The sequence below is a fragment of the Cervus canadensis genome, chromosome 11 (genome assembly GCF_019320065.1).
Source record: "Cervus canadensis isolate Bull #8, Minnesota chromosome 11, ASM1932006v1, whole genome shotgun sequence".
Classification (NCBI taxonomy): Eukaryota; Metazoa; Chordata; class Mammalia; order Artiodactyla; family Cervidae; genus Cervus; species Cervus canadensis.
The window spans coordinates 75,950,358-75,965,258 of record NC_057396.1 but is presented as its reverse complement, the minus strand read 5'-3'; the positions used below and the strand labels follow the sequence as shown (position 1 = coordinate 75,965,258).

The following is a 14,901-nucleotide window of genomic DNA, read 5'->3' as shown; positions in this document are numbered from 1 at the left end:
GGTGCACGGACTTTTCATTGCCATGATCTCTCTTGTTGTGGAGCTTGGGCTCTAGAGTGTGTGGGTTTCAACAGTTGTGGTGCAAGGGCTTGGTTGCTCCTCAGCATGTGGAACTCTCCTGGTTGAGGAATCCATCCCATGCCCCCTGCATTGGCAGGCAGCTTCTAAACCACTAGACCACCAGGGAAGACCAAAACTATGCTTTAGATCAGAGAATCAAGAAGAATAATTTATTGTCATCATAAAATAATAAAATAACAGGGTGTTTATATGATTCCAGTGCAAACTCTTTGCTGTTTACCACATGCTCTTTGCTTTCTCATTACTACAGAGAATTTAGAAAATTTCCATGGAGAATGGCACAGAGGTGATGGATTTCATCCTGGTGGGGCTAACCAATGCTCCAGAACTCCAGATTCCCCTCTTTATTGTGTTTACCCTCATTTATCTCATCAGTGTTTTTGGAAACCTGGGGATGATCACGTTGATCCTGCTGGACTCCCGTCTACACACCCCAATGTACTTTTTCATCATTAATCTGTCTTTGGTGGACTTTGGCTACTCCTCAGCTGTCACACCGAAAGTGATGGCTGGGTTTCTTAGAGGAGACAAAGTCATCTCATACAATGCCTGTGCTACTCAGATATTCTTTTTTGCAGCCTTTGCCAGTGTGGAAAATTTCCTCTTAGCTTCAATGGCCTATGATCGCCATGCAGCAGTATGTGAACCCCTACATTACACCATCACCATGAAGACGAGTGTGTGTGCCCGTCTGGCCATAGGCTCCTACATCTGTGGTTTCATGAATGCCTCCATCCATGTTGGGGGCACGTTCAGCCTTTCTCTGTGTAAGTCCAACGTGATCCGTCACTTTTTCTGTGATATTCCAGCTGTCACGGCTCTCTCTTGCTCTGATAAACATGTTAGAGAGGTGGTTCTCATTTTAATTTCAAGCTTTAATGTCTTTTTTGCTCTTCTGGTCATATTTATTTCCTACTTTTTCATATTTATCACTGTCTTGAAAATGCACTCGGCTAAGGGATACCAAAAAGCTTTGTCCACCTGTGCTAGTCACCTCTCGGCAGTCTCTATCTTCTACGGGACAATCATCTTCATGTACTTACAGCCCAGCTCCAATCATTCCATGGACACAGACAAAGTGGCCTCTGTGTTCTATGCTATGGTCATCCCCATGCTGAACCCTATAGTCTACAGCCTGAGGAACAAAGAGGTGAAAAGTGCATTCAAGAAGGTTTGGGGGAAGGCAAAATTCTCTCTAGGATTTTAATGCTGCACGACGTACAATAATCTAGTTTTGTTCCTCTTAAGTCTTTCCATTCACATTTTTAGCCCTGAAGTACATTTAATTGGTAAAGTTATATTCTTACCACTCAAAAATCTGTTGTATAATAAAAATAAAATGTATGTGATACTTGAACTAAATATGTCTCAAGTAAAGCATAAGACATTTTGAATCTTACTTCTTAAAAACATTTCTAATGGTTTTTTACTTAGTCATTTGCTACACAGGCATTTTCTCTATCACATGGCAGTGCAAACATGCATGTAAATCAGTGATATAAGCAAGTTCATGAACAGAAACACATATGTGTGATCTATGTGGGCATATGATCACATACACATGGCACTGGTAAATTTGTGGTGTAGGTAGTTTATAAAGTAATAATTTAAGACAATTTAAAGCTATTAGAATATAAATTTATGTCTAATCTTCTTTATTTCTTTAATGGAGTATCTGTTTTAAGAGCCTTAATTGGTTAAAAAGTTATGTAATCCTAAACTAAAGGATGGGCTTCATTGGCACATTTTATTGAAAGACACATAAATATCACATTCAAATGAAGTTATATTTCTGTCTTGGCTGAGAAATTTTGTAAAACCAAATGTTCACATTAAAATTTTCAAAAGGATGAACTTGAATATAAGAAAAATAAAAGAAAATAAAAGCATTTTAAATTATGTATATATGACCACAAAGTTTAGTGATGTTTAAAAAAATGCAGAGAGTATTAATAACATTGTGCATTTTTCTGTCTGCAAATGCTTTGAAATGGTTGATGCTTCTCGTTTGTTCATACTTTAGTGAGTTAGGTCACCTTTTTCGCTCTCCAAGTCTTCTCCCCAGCTCCATTCACACCAATTCCCTTGCTATTTCTTGACAACTTCACATATATTTCTGCATCAGAGCCTTTGAATTTGCTGCTCCCTCTGAATGGAATCTTCCCTTACTTCATTTAGGATGTCCTTAAATGTTATTCTAACCCAGAGACTTCCCTGACTATCTTTATAAAACACTCTCTCATCCCCATACACAGCAACCCTTAACCCTATAATTTTCTTTATAATCCTTATCAACACTCACTCATGTATATTTATTTGCCCGTTGGTTTGTTAACCATTTCTCCTAACTAAAATGTAAGCTCCATAAGAACAGTTACTTTATCTCTTTTTCTCATCATGTGATTCTCAGCACTTAAATGGCTATGCGTCTCGTAATAGATTCTCAATAAACAATCATCAAAAGTACAAATAAATTGAGTCTTTTTTGCATCATATGTTAAATCTTTGAACTGCTGATGATCATATTACAGTGTATTCCCCTTAGTAAAATCAAAATTAATTAGGGTATTGGAATATAAAGTTATGTTGAACCTTTATTTATTTAATTGAAAAATTGTCCAATGTAGAGGAAGAGTTTTGCCATTTTTCAGATGAAGGTGTCATTTTTTGGGCACATTTTATAGAAAGCTACATAAGCATAGCATTTAATGGATTATAATAATATTTCCATCTTGACTCTGTCATTTTGGAGAACTAGCATGTTCATATGATAATTTTCAAAGAGATAAAATGACTATAGTAGAAGAAAACTGGTGGGGGTTAAACTTGTTTAAGTTTAACCAGATAAGTGAGGAAAATGCAGAAACAAAGGTAAATAGTCAAGGGAGGCCAAATAATAATAGTTTAGAAAGTAAGCAAAGTCTAGGCCCTTTAGTTCCTTCTCAAGTGCTGTAGGTGATATTCTGGGCCATAGATATTGAAAGCCCCGCCAGGGGGAGGCGTGAAGATACGTGATGACCAGACTGTAGTCATGACACAAGCGGCCATAATTCTAAGAATTGGCCTAAAAAAACATGACAACAAAATGACCCCGGAACTGAAGAGTACTTGTCATTAAATCAATCAAGAGGACACTGGCCAGGCCACTGATGACCAATTTCAAGATGACTGTCAGAGCTGACTGTGAGGTTTCTATGAGTAGCTCCCTCTCTCAGCCAATGAAAACTCTTGCCCTCTGATTGTTGGAGGTGGGGACAGAGCTGGCCTTTGGATAGGAGTCTGCTCTTCCTGCCAGTTGCCATCATCCAAAACGAAGCAAAATTTCCTTTCTACCTACCTTGTCTTTAATGACTTTTGAGTGGTGAGCAGTCAGAACCCACTTTCAGTTACACAATGAACTTTTGGAATCCACAGAATCCAATGATCATCCCTACTGTTACTGTCTTTACCATGTGTTAAAGTGAAAGTCACTCAGTCATGTCTGACTCTTTGGTACCCCATGGACTATACAACCCATTGAATTCTCCAGACCAGAATACTGGAGTGGGAAGCCATTCCCTTCTCCAGGAGATCTTCCCAACCCAGGGATCAAACCTGGGTCTCCCGCATTGCAGGCAGATTCTTTACCAGCTGAGCCACCAGGTACCTTTGTCAAACTTGGACATCACCATTGGCGTTACTATTATCTAAACTTTAGATTTTACTTGGGTTTTGCAATTTTTTCCAACCAATTTTTTTTTCTCTTCCAGGAGACAACTCAGGAACAACATTGAGTCGACATCTCATGGTTCCTTCATTTCTTCTTGTCTATGACGGTTTCTCAGTCTTTCCTCATTTTTCATAGTCCTAAAGTTTTGGGGAATACTAGTCAGAGGTTTTGTAAAGTCTCTTAACTTGCATTTGTCTGAATTTTTTGATCATTGTGAGATGAGGGTTGGGGGATTATGTGAAGAATAAGACCCCTTTTCATTCTTATATAAAGGTGTACATGTAAGCAATGTGACTTGACACTGTGATATTAACTTCCGTCACTGGCCCAAGATAGTTTTGTTATGTTGTCCAGTGTAAAGAAAATTTCTCCCTTTTCTATTTTTTTTCTTTTTTTTTTGTAAGCAACTCACTAAGTCTAGCTGATCCTCCAGGCTATGGAAGACTAAGGTTGACCTCCTGCAGTGGAGGAGAATATACCAATAAATTATTTAGAATGCTTTGAAGGGAAAAAATGATCTCTTCTCTACCACTTAATTTTATTTATTCAATTATTTGTTTATGTAACCATAGAAACACATATTTACTGTGCACTTTGTATTATAATTCAATATTGTATTGATTTGTTTATTTTGCTTAAATTGTTCCAACTTTGGTCATTGGAAACTTTAATTTTTTTTTTCTGTTTTCTTTTGACATGTCCTGTATCCTTTTATATTTGAACATTTATTTATATTTGAGAGTTACAGGACACCCAGGGTCATCTTCTATTTAACCTGCTCAGTCCCAGAATCAATAAATTATTTCTCCAAAGAGCTCTGCTTTAATCTATTAGAGGAAGATACTTAGCAAGTAGGATCCAGGAGCCAGGAAGGCTCATTGTTACTGGGGTGCCACTTCTAGGCGCTCTCAGAGAAAAAACCAGGAAATATACATGTACACTAACAAACGTATCTGGGCTTCCCTGGTGGCCCAGTGGTCAAGAATCCACCTGCAATGCAGGAGTGCAGGTTCAATCCCTGGGTCAAGAAGCTCGCCTGGAGAAGAAATGGCAACCGACTCCAGTATTCTTGCCTGGGACATTCCATGCACAGTCAGAGCCTGGTGGACCACAGTCCATGGAGTCACAAAAGAGTCAGACTTGACTTAGAGACTAAATAACAATAACAAATATATACATCCAAAAGTATGTTTCTTTCTATATCCGTCCATCTATGTCTACAGTAAGCTAAATAATACATTCATCCTGCCGGTTCTTTCAGTCTTCCCTACTTATGTGTGACTTCTCCTCTCTACTCCTGGCTTTCTAAGGGTTTTTATCATGAAATTGAATTTTATCAATTATTATTTTCTGCAGCAATTGATATGATCATGTTATTTTCTTTATTAGCATATTAATATGCCAGATTACAGTGACTGATATTTAAATGTTGTATCAGCCTGGCATACATGGAATAAATCCCATTTAGTTGTGGCGTATAATTCTTTTTATACTTTGCTGGATTTGGTTTGATAATATTTTATTGAGGACTTCTGCATTTATGTTCATGAGAAATACTGGTCTGTAATTTTCTTTACTTTTAATGTATTTTTCTGATGTTAGTATTAGGGTACTTTCTATACTTCTTTTTTTTTTTTTTTTTTTTTTTTTTTTTTTTTTTTTTTTTTTTTTTTTTTTTTTTTGGTCACTTGCAATTAAAAGACTTATTATAAACTTGTATTTAAATATTGTAGAATTAGGAAACCTGAGAACAGATCGCAATGTGCTTCTCATTCATGGCTGTTATTTTTATTTTCTTCCCCAGCTGAGTCGGAATGCTTTTGCTGGGACAAAGTTGATCCATCACCAAGGGTAAAGTGTAAATAGGCCGAGATAATGTGGTAAGCAGAGACAAAGAAGCATGTCTTTTCCTCCTGTATCTAAGACATAAAATCCACAAACTTCTCCGTGTTTGGCATGTTGTGTCAAGCAGCCTAGCCATGACCCCCGTGGGAGCTAAAGTGTGAGACAGGACAGCTTGGGGACTGAGCGGCGCGGCGGCAGCACTCTGCCTTTTCTGGTAGGCTTCCTCCTGCATCACCGTCCCCACCGACCGGGTAGGTGTGGTTGGTGAGACAGGATGGCGGATGTACAGAGTAGAAGCCAACTCTGGCCAACTTAACAGAAAGGCGTTTATTGGAGGAATAATGAAGTACGCACAAAACCAAGAAGAATGATGGCTGATTAAGCGAAGGAAATCGGTGTTAAACAAAGGAAACCGGAAGGCAGGAAACAGGCAAGACAAACCCCCTGAGACAGCTTTGCTAAGACACGTCCTCTGGCACATCCATCACGTCTACCTCAGGCCGTCACAATCACAGCTGAAGGCCCTTTGCTAATGTCACATGCCACAGCGCCAATGTCAACAAGTCCTGACCGTCCCAACTTCCGCATGTCATCTGTGGCCTCCCCTTGACTGAGATAAGCACTCCTGTTGCCGGCGGAGCAGAGAGCATGGTGAGTATAATGACAAGAATAGTAGCTCTCATTTATATGGTTTCTTAGAACATCCATGCTGTTCTCAGTGCTTCACATGTCTTAGCTTATTTAATCCTCACAACAACTCCATGAATAGGTACCATTATTCCCATTTTACTTATGAGGAAACGGAGGCTTGGAGACGCTAAATAACTTGCCCGAGGTCCAGGGCAGTTTGCACAGAACCAAGTTTGCAATCATGCCACTCTTTAGAGGTTCTCTAGGGAGACCCTTGAACACAGTATTGTATAGCTTTCCACCGAGTTTCGCATACTGGGGAATTATCAAAAATAGGAAAAGTTAAGGTAAAGAACTTCCAGAAAAATGTCATATATCAGCTCCTAGTGGTCATGTTACAGTTTCCACACAGAAATACGTCTGAATTTTTGTTTTGGTTGAGTCCCAGAATTGTTCAGCTTTGTCTATAACTGGGGGAAAAAATCAAATATGCTACCGATGAATCCTTGCTTTGCAATTTTTGACACCTTAAGAAAGTTCATGTTTTGACCCTCCTCTGTCTTATTTCTCGGTTTGTTAATTACTCACTTGAATCCCCAACCCCACAACTATGTGTTAGGGTCTTTGAAATTAACTCATGGTGACTTTTAAGTCTCCTTGGACTTCAAGGAGATCAAGCCAGTCAATCCTGAAGGGAATCAACCCTGGATATTCACTGAAAGCACTGATGCCAAAGCTGAAGGTCCAAGTACTTTGGCCACCTGACCTGAAGAGCCATCTCATTGGAAAAGACCTTGGTGCTGGGAAAGACTGAAGGCACAAGGAGAGGGCAGCAGAGGATGAAATGGTTAGAGAGCATCGTCGACTCAACGGCCATGAACTTGAGCAAACTCTGAGACACAGTGAAGGACAGGGAAGCCTGGAGTGATGCAGTCCATGGGATCACAGAGTCAGACATGATTCAGTGACTGAACACCACCACCACAAGGGATAAATGATTTGTTTTAGAGAAAATCACACTTTCAGAAATGGAGGCTCTTTTACAAAGAAAATTAAGACTTTGTTTTTTATAGTATTTGAAGACTTTACCGTGTATCAGGCTGTTCGAAGAACTTTATCAGCATTAACTAATACATTCCTCATAACATCCACAAGAAGTAGGCACTGTTGTCATCTCCTTTTTATAAATGAGGGAACTGATGTGCACAAGGGTCATGTAGCCTGTAACAGTTTTGTTGTGAATTTAGGAAGTCATATTGCTGTGAGATGACAGAATTAATGTCCTAGCATAGTTTTCATTGCTCCTCTCAAGATTCTGTCTGATTCTATCAGGAAAGTTAGTGAAAAATCTCTTCTAAAGATGTCTGCACTATCAAAAGAAATAACCCCAAGTGATGTAGATATATCATGTTGTGCCTTCACAAACTAAGGTAGGTCTCTACAGACAGTTTAATTGCTTCTTCTCCAGGTGGAATGAGAGACGGTGGCTACCCTCCTGGGTACCTAATCCCCTGATTAACTGCATGTATGCATAAATCCATCTGGTTTCCATTCACTGGCCTGTAACATCCCAAATGACTCTGGCATCATGTTAGATGGACCAGTCTGTTTGTCAAAGGCCCTTTGGCATTCTCCTATTGATCTTAAGGTAATAGTTTGTCCATTTTACTAAGTGGACTTATTTCCCAGGCATATTACTCTGAGCCTGTAACAACGATCAGGGATAAAACCCCAAGCTAAAATGTCCGTGGTGAGTATGATAATCCTTTCTTGACATTGCTTAGCCCTTTATAGAGTTCATGCAAGGATGTTCTCCTGTTTGTCCTCACAGCAGCTTCCCTGTGTGACACATTTGAAAGTATTTTATCATCCTCACTTAAAAATTACATTTTTCTTGTATCTCCCTGCCTCTGGAGAACTTCGATCTTTGTAACGAGACATGAAGAAAAAGCTTCAATAGGATCCTTTCTCTTTGAGTGGGACTAACAATTTGAAGGTCACAAGAGAAGCTGTGCCGCTTTCCTTGAAAAGTAAGGTAAATTTCTAGATCAGTTCTGTGGCCTAGTTTAGACTGTGGTCTTACAAGATGTGCTGTGTAAAGTTGTGTAAAGTTACAAAGGCAATGTGTCCCCACGAATTTCTTTGGAGTTTAAAATCCTGAGTTTTAATGCTCTCATGTTTCCAAGCTAGAGTCCAGCTACTTCAACAACCTTCATTAATTAAGAAATGATTTTTCTCAAGTAATGGAAGATGATATTTTTCTAAGCACAATCCCTGTGTTTAGGGCAGCACTTAGAAAATGGTGGGTACTCAGTAAATGTTTACTAAGGCACTGAGTGAACAAATGAAGAAATGAATGAATGAATAAATCATTAAATGAACTCCACTGAACACATTATGAAGTACATGGTCCTATGTTACTAGAGCAGTCTCAGGTGTAACTGCACAAGATTTTCAGAAGCCCGAGATCAAAAGCTTCAGGCTTTTTGAATAAGAAATCTACAGGAAAAAAATATGATTTACATTGTCACTCAGCACATCTACCCACCTATAATGCATACACACATACAGTAGAAACCAAACTTTCATGGAGCCCTAGCTTATTTTTATCTGAAATGTACCTTTAAATTCTGTGCTTTTCTATCTTCCATCTATTAGTTTCAGGTGCACAACATAGTGATTTGATATTTGTATATATAGTAAAATGATCATCAGAATAAGTCTTGATAACATCTGTCACCATACATACAATTTTTTTCAAATATGCGGTATTTATACTATAAATATAGTATTATTGACTATAATGTACTTGTATTGACCATGATGTACATTATATCACCATGATTTATTTTGTAACTAAGAGTTTGTATCATTTGACTCTTTCACCCATTTCACCCACCCTCCTCTCCCCAACCTCTGACAGCCATCAGGATGAACCAGCCTATATTCATCTTGTGATTTAAACATATTTCGCTAAGTAAGACTGACTCTTGAACAACATGAGATTTAGGGGCAGTGACCCTCAGCACAGTCGAAAATCTGCATTTAGCATTGCAATTGACTCTCCATTTCTTAAACCTCAGAGAGACCACAGTTGCTTGGATGATAATCTCTTCACATTGTTCACCTCCAGAAAGACAGTGATATATCATTGTTTTTCTCAGGTGATAATCTAATAGGAGAGCTGAGAAGATCAAATGAAATATTATTTATTCTTTCAGACTACTTGGCATATGGTAAATGCTCAGTGAATAGGAGTGGTGTCTTGCTTAGGAAAGACAGTGATTAATAGTATAAATAGGGACTTCCCTGGCAGTCCAGGGGTTCAGATTTTGCCTTCCATTGCAGGGGGTGTGGGTATTTGATCCCTGGTCAGGAAGCTAAGATCCCACACTCCTTGTGGCCAAAATACCTATGTGTAAAACAGAACCAATATTGTAACAAATTCAATAAACATTTCAAAACTGGTCTGTGACAAAAAAAGTTCTTAGAAAAAGTAATCTGCAGAGGAAGCACAACTTTCAATCCATATAAAAATAAACAATAGACGTTAGCAGTATGCATGTGCTCAGTCATGTCCGACTCTGTGATCCCCTGGACGGCAGCCCATCAGGCTACTCTGTCCATGGGCTTCTCCAGGCAAAAATGCTGGAGTGGGTTGCCATTTCCTCCTCCAAGTTATGTTTCCTTCCCAGGGATCGGACCTGCATCTTCTGCACTGCAGGCAGGTTCTTTACCTGTTGAGCCATCAAGGAAGCCCAAGCAATAGATATTTTGTACATAATTAAGTGGTTGTTTGGAATAGCTGAGTGGGGTTAGGAACTAATGAATACAGTGCATGCCTTTACAAATGGCAAGATGCAGGTGAGATAGATATAATGGTCATCTGGGTTAAATTCACCCATTTCATTCCATTTTACTTCACTGATTCCTAAAATGTTGATGTTCACTCTTGCCATCACCTGTTTGACCACTTCCAATTTGCCTTGATTCATGGACCTAACATTCCAGGATCCTATGCAATATTGTTAGAACTGGACATGGAACAACAGACTGGTTCCAAAATAGGAAAGGAGTACGTCAAAGCTGTATATTGTCACCCTGCTTATTTAGCTTATATGCAGAGTACATCATGCTAAATGCCAGGCTGGATGAAGCACAAGCTGGAATCAAGATTGCCGGGAGAAATCAATCACCTCAGATGTGCAGATGACACCACCCTTATGGCAGAAAGTGAAGAAGAACTAAAGAGCCTCTTGATGAAAGTGAAAGAGGAGAGTGAAAAGGTTGGCTTAAAACTCAACATTCAGAAAACTAAAATCATGGCATCCTGTTCTATCACTTCATGGCAAATAGATGGGGAGACAGTGGAAACAAGGACAGACTTTATTTTTCTGGGCTCCAAAATCACTGCAGAAGGTGACTGCAGCCGTGAAATTAAAAGATGCTTGCTCTTTGGAAAAAAAGCTATGACCAAACTAGATAGCACATTAAAAAGCAGAGACATTACTTTGCCAACAAAGGCCCATCTAGTCAAGGCTATGGTTTTTCCAGTAGTCATGTATGGATGTGAGAGTTGGACTATAAAGAAAGCTGAGCACCGAAGAATTGATGCTTTTGAACTGTGGTGTTGGAGAAGACTCTGAGATTCCCCTGGACTGCCAGGAGATCCAACCAGTCAATCCTGAAGGAGATCAGTCCTGAATATTCATTGGAAGGACTGATGCTGAAGCTCCAATACTTTGGCCACCTGATACAAAGAACTGACTCATTGGAAAAGACCCTGATGCTGGGAAAGATTGAAGGAAGGAGGAAAAGGGGGCAACAGAGGATGAGATGGGTTGATGGCATCACTGACTCGATGGACATGAGTTTGAGTAAACTCCGGGAGTTGGTGATGGTCAGGGAGGCCTGACATGCTGAAGTCCATGGGGTCACAAAGACTCAGACATGACTGAGTGACTGAACTGGACTGAACTATACTGGTAGTGGTATCAAGGCGTGCTCATGTCATTCAGGTGGCAGAATGTGCAGTGAGTCATTTTCTGTGCATCAATAATTCATCTGTTTTGCTTCCCTTGTTCTGACAGGTGAAACATCATTTCAAAATGTCCTTCATGAAGAACAACACTGAGGTGAATGAGTTTAGACTCTTGGGACTGACGGATGCCCCAGAGTTGCAAGTCCCCCTGTTTATAATATTCACGTTCATATATCTCATCACTCTCACTGGAAATCTTGGGATGGTCACGCTGATTCTGTTGGACTCTCGGCTCCACACCCCCATGTATTTTCTCCTCAGCAACCTCTCTCTGGTGGATTGTGTTTACTCCTCAGCTGTGACTCCCAAGGTGATGGCTGGGCTTCTCACAGGAGATAAGGTAATCTCCTACGGGGGATGTGTTGCTCAGATGTTCTTCTTTGTGGCCTTTGCCAGTGTAGACTGTTTTCTCCTAGCTGTTATGGCCTATGATCGGCATGCCGCCGTGTGTAAGCCTCTACATTATGCCAGCACTGTGACCCCCAGTGTGTCTGCTCAGATGGTCATGGCCTGCTATGTCTGGGGCTTTGCTGAGTCTGCCATCCACACTGGATTCACCTTCCACCTCTCCTTCTGCCATTCCAATGTGGTCCACCACTTCTTCTGTGATATTCCTCCAATCCTGGCTCTTTCCTGCTCGGATATCTACGTAAATGAGATGGTGCTCTTTATTCTAGCAGCTTTCAATGTCTTTTTGGCCCTGATGGTAATTGTGAGTTCCTATCTGTTCATATTCATGGCCATCCTGAGAATGCACTCAGCGGAGGGACGGAAGAAAGCCTTTTCCACCTGTTCTTCTCACCTCACTGCTGTCATCATCTTCTATGGAACTGTGATCTTCATGTACTTACAGCCAAGCTCTAGTCATTCTATGGATACCGACCAGATGGCATCTGTGTTCTATACAATAATTGTCCCCATGTTGAACCCTCTCGTCTATAGTCTAAGGAATAAAGAGGTTAGTAATGCTTTCAGGAGAGCCATTAAGAAGATGAAGCTTCTGTTCAGTACATAGATTGAATTAAAGAGATTACACAATATGTATTACTAATCAGTCATCTATTATTTTGTATTTAGCGCCCAAGAAACTTAGTTGCTTAAAGTAGTAGTGAAAAGTGAAAGTGTTCATTGTTCAGACGTGTCTGACTCTTTCCGACCGCAAGGACTATATCCTGCCAGGCTCCTCTGTCCATGGGATTCTCCAGACAAGAATACTGGAGTGGGTTGCCATTCCCTTCTCCAGGGGATCATCCTGACCCAGAGATTGAATCCAAGTCTCCTGCATTGCAGGCAGATTCTTTACCATTTAAGCCACGAGGGAAGCTTAAAACAGCTATCTATTATTTCTCTTAGTTCTGTGGTTGGCAGGGCATTTATTTTGCTGCTTTCACATAGACTCATGAGGTACCCTATTTTCTGCATGGTCAGCTGGGCTGAAAGCTTAAAGATGGCCTTACATGCCTGGATTTTGATTCTGGCTACTCTGTCTCTTCTACACATGGTCTTTGATTCTCCAGAGGCTGGAAAAGCTTTCTCTCATAATATCTTCAGGCTAACATTCTCACAGTGTGAAAGCAAAACTAAAAAGCTTCTTAAAGTCCAGACTCCCAACTCGAAACATCTTTTTTGACCATGTTATGCTAATCAATGAATGTCAAAAGGATGGTCAAGATCCAAATGTGAAGAAAAAGACTCTCTTTCTTGAAGAAAAGAACTGCAAAGAATTTCTGCCCATAATTCATTTATCACAATTAGGTTAAACTTCTATAACAAAGAGAGACAAAATATAGTGGATTTTAAAAATAGAGCTATTTATTTCTCAAATAGTAGTAGCTAATGCAGCATGGTGAAAATGAATTACCTAGACAACTTGTGTGTCTCGGTCATCCTGGGACCAAATTCATTCCACATTGTCTCTTTCTACCGTTGCCTAGAGTCTTGCAAGTCTGTCTTCATTATAACTATTATATCTAGAGGAGAGGAGAAATAGGTAAGTTAGAGGAAAAATCATTTCTTTTCAAGAAAGTGATGTAGATGCTGTACACATAATTTCTGAATACATTCCATTGGCAGGAATTGACCATAGGCTGTAGCAACATGAACGTATTTGGGTAGTTTTGGCTCAGCGGTGGGGATTGCATTGAATGTGTAGGCTCCTTGAGGTAGTATAGCTGTTTAAACAATATTAAGTCTTCTGATCAATGAATATAGACTATCTTTCCTTTTTTGTATCATCTTTAGTTTTTTTAACAATGCTTTGTAATTTTCAGTGTACATACAAGTCTTTCGATTCTTTGATTAAATTTATCCTTAAGCATTTTATTCCTTTTGATGCTATTGCAAATCAGCTGAGCCTCAAACACTGTTCAGTATTAGAGCTCTTCACAGTTAAAAAATCACATATAACTTTAAAATTGGCCCTCCATATCTGCAATTCTACATGTGCAGATTCAACCAACCACAGATTGTGTATTACTCGTCTACATATGTAGTGAAAAATAATCCACATACGAGTGGACCCATGCAGTTCAAACCCATGTTGTTCAAGGCTCAACAGTACAGTTATTTGTTAATTTCCTTTTCTAATTGTTCATTGTTGGTGGTTTGGGAAAAGGAAGAGCTGTTTTCTGCAAAAGAGACACATATGGAAATATTTAGAGTGATAGAACTAGTCTATATGTTTCTGGGATGATAGACACTTGACTATGCGTTTGTCAAAACAATGAGACTACCTTCCTGATGGTTCAGACGGTAAAAGAAACTACCTGCAGGGCAGGAGACCTGGGGTCAATCCCTGGGTCAGGAAGATCCCCTGGAGAAGGGCATGGCAACACACTCCAGTGTTCTTGCTGGAGAATCCCATGGACAGAGAAGCCTGGTGGGCCACACAGTCCATGGTGTTGCAAAGAGTTGGACACGACTAAATAACTAACACTTTCACTTTCACTTTTTCTTTCATGGAGCTATCTATATCTATATAGATATATAGAGATATAGATATATATCTATATATATATATAATATTTATTCCTGGTTTCTTGGCTTTGAAGGCCTGAAATAAGTGATGCCCAGTAGCAATAACTATACCCAACACACCACTCAATACTAAATATCATTATCTAATAAAAGGAAGAAGAGAAGGGGAGAAGAAGGGGACAACAAGAGGATGAGATGGTTTAATGGCATCACTGACTTGATGGACATGAGTTTGAATAAACTCTGGGAGTTGGTGATGGACAGGGAAGCCTGGCATGCTGCAGTCCATGGGGTCGCAAAGAGTTGGACATGGCTGAGCGATTGAACTGAACTGAATAAAAGGAAGTGTGGTTCTTTGGAGAACTAGCTGATTATAGGATTGGGACAAGGATAATACAGAATGAGCCTGGAATACCTGGTAGTTTCAGAAAATATGGAGGAACCCAAAAGACAAAAGAGTTGGGGCATATTAAAAGGAAACAGAGTAAAACTTAAAGTGCTCCCAGTGGCCAAAGATGAAACAATTTGAACAATGCAATAAATACCATAGTACCAAAGTGTAACCAAAGTATAAGACAAATATACATGACTCCATGCTGATATAAATAACAAACAAACA

General features: G+C 39.6%; 2 protein-coding genes across 2 annotated transcripts; both read left to right on the top strand.

Annotated features, from left to right (window-relative positions):
- Window positions 1–349: 349 nt before the first annotated feature.
- LOC122449826 (olfactory receptor 5B2-like) lies at window positions 350–1,288 on the top strand. Its single transcript, XM_043481869.1, has one exon. The coding sequence runs from the start codon at window positions 350–352 to the stop codon at window positions 1,286–1,288; it is 939 nt and encodes a 312-aa protein (XP_043337804.1).
- A 4,947-nt stretch (window positions 1,289–6,235) lies between these two features.
- LOC122449827 (olfactory receptor 5B2-like) lies at window positions 6,236–12,321 on the top strand. Its single transcript, XM_043481870.1, has 2 exons — window positions 6,236–6,286; window positions 11,356–12,321. Exons 1-2 carry the CDS (start codon window positions 6,284–6,286, stop codon window positions 12,319–12,321), a joined length of 969 nt encoding a protein of 322 aa, XP_043337805.1. The 5' UTR covers window positions 6,236–6,283.
- The last annotated feature ends 2,580 nt before the right edge of the window (window positions 12,322–14,901 follow it).